The 6,000-nt window shown below is 43.1% G+C and overlaps 1 protein-coding gene across 1 annotated transcript in view; it reads right to left on the bottom strand.

Moving 5' to 3' along the window:
* Positions 1-1,908: 1,908 nt before the first annotated feature.
* LOC309857163 (uncharacterized protein) overlaps positions 1,909-6,000 on the bottom strand; it is a gene marked incomplete at its 5' end in the record, with an annotated part of 102,949 nt that continues 98,857 nt past the window's right edge. The window contains one exon of the mRNA XM_082749989.1: positions 1,909-2,027. Coding sequence (XP_082606115.1) covers positions 1,980-2,027 — 48 coding nt within the window. The 3' untranslated portion in view covers positions 1,909-1,979. The remainder of the gene's footprint in view (positions 2,028-6,000) is intronic.

Raw genomic sequence — 6,000 nt, 5'->3', positions numbered from 1 at the left:
TTGGTGGCTCAGTGTGTTGAAGCCTCTGCCTTTGGCTTTGGTCATGATTTCATGGTCCTGGGATTGAGCCCAGATTGGGCTCCCTGCTTCCCCCTCCTCTGCCTGCCTGTTGACTTGTGATCTCTCTCTCTCTCTCTCTGTATCAAATAAGTAAAATCTTTAAAAAATATATAACACCACAAAATAAAACAAAAATCTGAATGATTCAATATCTATTTTAATAATTGAAATAATTATTAACAACTTTATCAGAAAGAAAGTCCTAGATCCAAGTAGTTTTACTGGCAAATCCTATCAAACATTTATGGAAGAAATAACACCAAAATTACAAAAAACCCTTTCAGACAGTAAAGGAGCAAGTAACACTGGGTGTTATGAGGTTTTAAGCCTTTGCCAATGTGAAAACTTTAATCTTATTTGTCTTTTCATTACTAATAAGATTGGATTTTCTTTTTAAAGATTTTTTTTTTGTTTTTCAGTGAGAGCAGGAACACAAGCAGGGGCAGTGGGAAAGAGAGAAGCAGACTTCCCACTGAGCAAGGAGCCCGATGCAGAGTGCGATCCCAGGACCCTGGGACCATGACCTGAGCCAAAGGGAGATGCTTAACAACTGAAACACCCAGGTGCCCCAAAGTGTTTCTTTTTAAATATATATATATATTTATTTGAGAGAGAGAGAGAGAGCTATAAAGATACCACATGTAGGCAGAGAGTCTGGCAGAGAGAGAGCAGGGGAAGCAGGCTCCCTGTTGAGCAAAGGGCCTGATGTGGGTCTCAATCCCAGGACTCTGAGATCATGACCCAAGCTGAAGGCATAGGCTTAACCCACTGAGCCACCCAAGTTCCCCAGATTGAAGTTTTTTGTATATTTGCTGTCCTTTTCCCATTTTAAAATCTTTGAGAGAGGAAGAGAGAACAAGAGAGAGAGAACGTGAGTTCGGAGGGGAAGGCAGAGGAAGAGAAAGGTTCAGAGAAGAGAGAATCTCAAGCAGGCTCCCCACTGTATGGGGAGCCTGCACTGACATGGGGCTCAGTCAGACAACTTAAAATTCATGACCTGAGCGCAAATCCATCAAGAGTTGGACACCTAAATGAGTGAGACTGAGCAGAGGGTGGTGTGCTCAATATGAAAGTAAAAGTGCTCAGTCCACAGTCCCTTTACCTCCACGCTATGGTCTAAAAATACCTGCTTGTCATTAGAGCACTTTTGACCTAAGGTATCACTCAAAGACTGGAACTGTGGGAGAGACGGATCATGAATCCAGGCACTCCTCATTTACTAGATTTTCAGTAGTGCACTAAGGCACAAGGAGACAAGGTAGTTTGGTTTTGATGGAGAAAGGAGACAGGCCGTGAAAAACCAGAATATAAAAACCATAAAACTCAGTCCTGAAGGAGGCCCCATGCAGCCTGATAAGTGGAGTTAAAGAAGCAAAACAAGCCCTTCTTGCAAAATATTTCATTACAGACCAGGGGCGGTTACTGTATTTGTCTGGGGGATAATCTGTTCAGGGAACCAAAAAAGTAATAAGACAAAGAAAAGTGCAGGATTATAATTCTTCTCAGAGAGACTGAGAGTGTGTGGCTGGAAGTAATTTGGGATATTGTCTAAGAAACCCATAAAGGACACATGAGTTAAAGGAGGAAGTTGCTAACCACCTACCTGAGCAAGGTAGATCAGACCAGCTGCAGGGCTTTGCTTCTGGCTGAGAAGGGCATGTGAGTTTAGGGCCAGAAGTGCTTTGCTTGGTACTCTGGGGATGAGGCTGCACCCTGTCACCTCTGTCTTTCTTTTTCATCCTTCCCCACGCAGCCAACAGCTTTTCCTCCAAACAGATGTTGAACAAGTGTCTAAAGGTTGTTGGTTAAATTTTCATTATGAAGAATATTAGGGTCCCTAAAGGGCTGCCCATCTCAGTCTCACCCTGGCTGCAGGAAGGCGGAGAGAAGAGAAGTGGAGAGATGCTGCAATTTCTCTGCTACTCACTTGAATCCTCAAGCTCTCCAGCTTGCTCCCTCCTCCCTTCCTGACAAAACAAAGAGAAAAAGAAGAAAAGGGTAAAAGTCGGAGGATGTATTCGGTTATAAAACACCAGAACTCCTTTCCCCTGCCTATAATGTAAGGATGATAGAGCTCCGACATCTCCTATCCCCCATTCCAAAATTGGAGAAGCTCTGAAAAATAAAACTGCTTCTCATATCTCATTTGATGCAAAACCTGACCTATCAGGAAGTGAAACTCTCTGAGGTCTTTATCCTAGTCAGTAGACATATTCATATATTTCATTGCAGAAATATTTACTGGTATGATTTCAAGATGCAGCTCCATGGTTTTATGTACCATATCACCTTTATAAAAGCTGAGAAACAGGGACGCCTGGGTGGCTCAGTTGGTTGGGCGGCTGCCTTCGGCTCAGGTCATGATCCCAGCGTGCTGGGATCGAGTCCCACATCGGGCTCCTTGCTCGGCGGGGAGCCTGCTTCTCCCTCTGCCTCTGCCTGCCATTCTGTCTGCCTGTGCTCGCTCTCTCCCCCTCTCTCTCTGATAAATAAATAAAATCTTTAAATTAAAAAAAAAAAAAAAAGCTGAGAAACAATGAAATCTAATAAACATTAGCCCTATGGTTTTCAGGTGAGAAATAATATTGAAAGAAATTTCATAAGCGATAAGTGAGAGAATGTTCACAAAGCACCCAGAACGTGCCTGACACCCAAGAAACAGGAATTCCATTTTCTTCTGCCCATGTTTGGCTTATTTGGAGAAGGAGCCCTTCTTCAGAAATTAGCTCCAGGCTGGCTAACGGGGATCAGATATTACCAATGAGGTGGTACACAGTGAAAATATTTGCAACTTCTACAACAAGAAGCTAATATCGCTAACATATCCAGAACTCTTAAAGGAGAAAAAGAAGAAACTTGGTAGGAAAGTAGGAAAAATACACGAATAGATAGTTTACAGGAAATGATAATCAAATGTTCCTTAAACATTAAAAAAAAACAAACAAACAAACACAGAGGGTTACAAAAGGGAAGGGATGGGTTGAAGGGGTAATTGGGTGATCGGTCTTGAGGAGGGCAGCTGTGGTAATAAACACTTGGTGTTACATGCAACTAATGAAAACTACATCAGAAACAAACGATGTAGTATATGTTGCTTAATGGGACAAAATAAATAACAATAATAATGATGATAATAATAATAATAATAAATAAATAAGCCACCCTTGGAAGAATTCTTGTTTTCTGCTCCCTTCAACCCAGGTCCCTGTTCCCTCTTCTGGGTGCTCTCTTCTTCTGTTCCAAACTCCTGTCCGAGAACCACAAGGTGAACAATGTAGAAAGCAAAGCAGGACCAAACTGCAACAACAATCAAATACACAACCAGAGTAGGAGGTTCCAGCCCTCTGTCAGCAACTCAGCGCAGTCTACAGAGCATCCACCAAATATAGATCTTGATGGCAAACCATCTGAATCCGACAGCTGTCTTCATACATCTGTCCACATCCACATCCACTGTGGAGGACACATTGATTTTAGGCACAGAGACCGTTACAAAAATGCTCCCGATTTACTTTGGTCGTAAGGGAAATTTCAATCTGTTTCAGAGGCATGAAATGACACAGAACATGCTGTGTTAACATAATGTGCTAGAAATCACTGATAAAAAACTAACCAGAAATTCCCATATGTTTAGACAGAAAGAAGTACCTCTAATAATGAAATAGGAGTAAATAAGTAGAAAAGAAAAAGAGCTACATTGGAACTGAATGATATGAGCATGATACAATCGTAATCAAATATGTCTTTGGCTGAGAATATCTTGGAAATGTGGTGTGAGAACACTATATGGTCTCAAAATCATGCCTCATAGACTGAACCCTATAAATCCTATGTGATGAAGGAGAACACAAACCCATCCTGACATAGGCCTCCTGTCATTTCCTACCAATATCCCACGTCCCTCCTCCGACCCTGCACAGTCCCCCAGATGGACTGGCACCATGTGGTATCCCCAAGAGGCTCCACCAAGCATTTCAGGCATTCCTCTGACTCAGGAAGTCGGAGGCAGTCCTGTAGACATGCTCTGACCAGTAAGATGTGCGAGGGAGTGAGATGTGCCATCTCGAACAGAATACCTGGGACTGAATCAGGTTCCCCCTCTGTCCATCTCATATAGCACCCGGCAGTTACCTATGGTGGGTGCTCTTTTATCCTGGTCCCACGAAGACCGTGTGGACATGTGGCAGGTGCTAGAAACAGACTTCCCTAATAGAAGCCACTAAGGCTCAGGGCTACAGGTTACTCACAGTAACATCTGGCCCTTTCTAACTGGCACACATCCCTCCAGTCTTCTCTCTGTGAGGCAGCACAGCCTAAAAAGCGAAGCATGAACTCTGTTGTCTGAGACACAGGGTTTGACCTCCACCTCTGCCCATGTCTTCACTCCAACCTCACGCAATTTACTGTGAGTCTCTGAGCCTCCATTTCTACTCTATATGGTGGTTGGTTATACCATCTCAGGTTTGGGGGGATTAAGGAAATAATAATACATGTAAAGTTTGAGTCAGCAACTGCACACACAGTAAATGCTCAATAAATTTTTGCTGTATACCTTTATGTCTCGATTGTAAACATTCTGAAAGCTCAGAAATGTATTGTGACAAAAGAAGGACTTGTTCAATTTTTGGCTTATGCATCCTTTTGAACTGTGTTTTTCAACAAACAGTGTAATATTTACATTCATTGACAGTATTTTTTCTCTTAACAAGGTACTGTGCTCTTTTTAAGTTCCAAATTATAGCTCTGCCTCGGCTTTTTAAATTATTTAATGTTAAATATTGCCAATAATTTAATCATTTTTCTATTGTGGGGCATTTTCATAGGCTGCACATGGCATCAAAAACAAACGAGGTTAAAAAAAAACAAATGAAGTAGATTAAAGTATATCATGTATTACAGGATAGAATAAACACTTTGTTCACTTTTGTTTATCACGTATCTATATATGTCTACATATATGTATATATGTATACAATTTAAGATGTACTCCCAGAGACTCTAAGATGGTGGAGAAATAGGAGACCTTCATTTCATCTGGTCACAGGAATTCAGTTGCACAGTTATCAGATCATTCTGAACACCTGTGAACTCACCCAGAGATGTAAGAAAAGAGTAGCTGCAACTCCTGAAATATAAAAGTGACCTCTTTCTACAAGGTAGGACCTGTGGAGAAGTGAATTCGCATTGATATATGGGAAGATGAACTGCAGGGAGGTACCAGAAAATGATATAGTAGAGGACTGCAAAGTAAGGACTTTTAGAAGTTTGCTCTGATGAGGGCCATTCCTGCCTGAACGGTACCCACGTGGTAAAGCAGGGCAGAATCCAAGGTGGGACAGTGTCATCTCGAGATGCCCAAGGGCACAGAAATAACAGGGTTCCTGAGTGTGGCAGAGGTCCCAGGCATCAAAGCGGGGACTCTTGCTGGAATCATCAAGCCCCAGAGTGGACTCTCAGCTCCAGGCTGCCATAAGCCATGATTTGTGGCACAATCAGTGCCAGCAGGGACTCAGCAACAGCACACAGGCAAGATCCATTCTTCTCCCAGAAGGAGTGGCTTGGGTGTGCCCTGCAGGAGTCTGTAGGGTTTGGAGACTCAAACAGGGTCCCGCCCTGAGATACAAATGCTCAGTCACAGGCCAGGTGAGCACAGAGAGAAGATGGAGACCAGGGAGCCAGGAACGATTCACTGCTTTTCCCTGAGGGTGCACTGAGGAATGGTGCCTCAGACTCTTGGATCCCGGCCTGGACTTTGCAAGGCTTCCTTTTTCATTCTCATCCTCTAATGAAGCACAGAGAACCTTCAGGGAACAAAAGCTGGAGCAAACCGGGGTAGATTACTTAGCTTGGCCCCTAGGCAACAGCAGTGCAATCCTGCCCCGGGGCAAAAATGCCACAGGCTCCTTCCCCAGAGAATCAGCAAGAACACACCGCCAAGTT

The sequence above is a fragment of the Mustela nivalis genome, assembly GCF_964662115.1.
Source record: "Mustela nivalis genome assembly, contig: HAP1_SCAFFOLD_448, whole genome shotgun sequence".
NCBI classification, from domain to species: domain Eukaryota; kingdom Metazoa; phylum Chordata; class Mammalia; order Carnivora; family Mustelidae; genus Mustela; species Mustela nivalis.
This window is presented reverse-complemented; position numbering and strand designations above follow the sequence as displayed.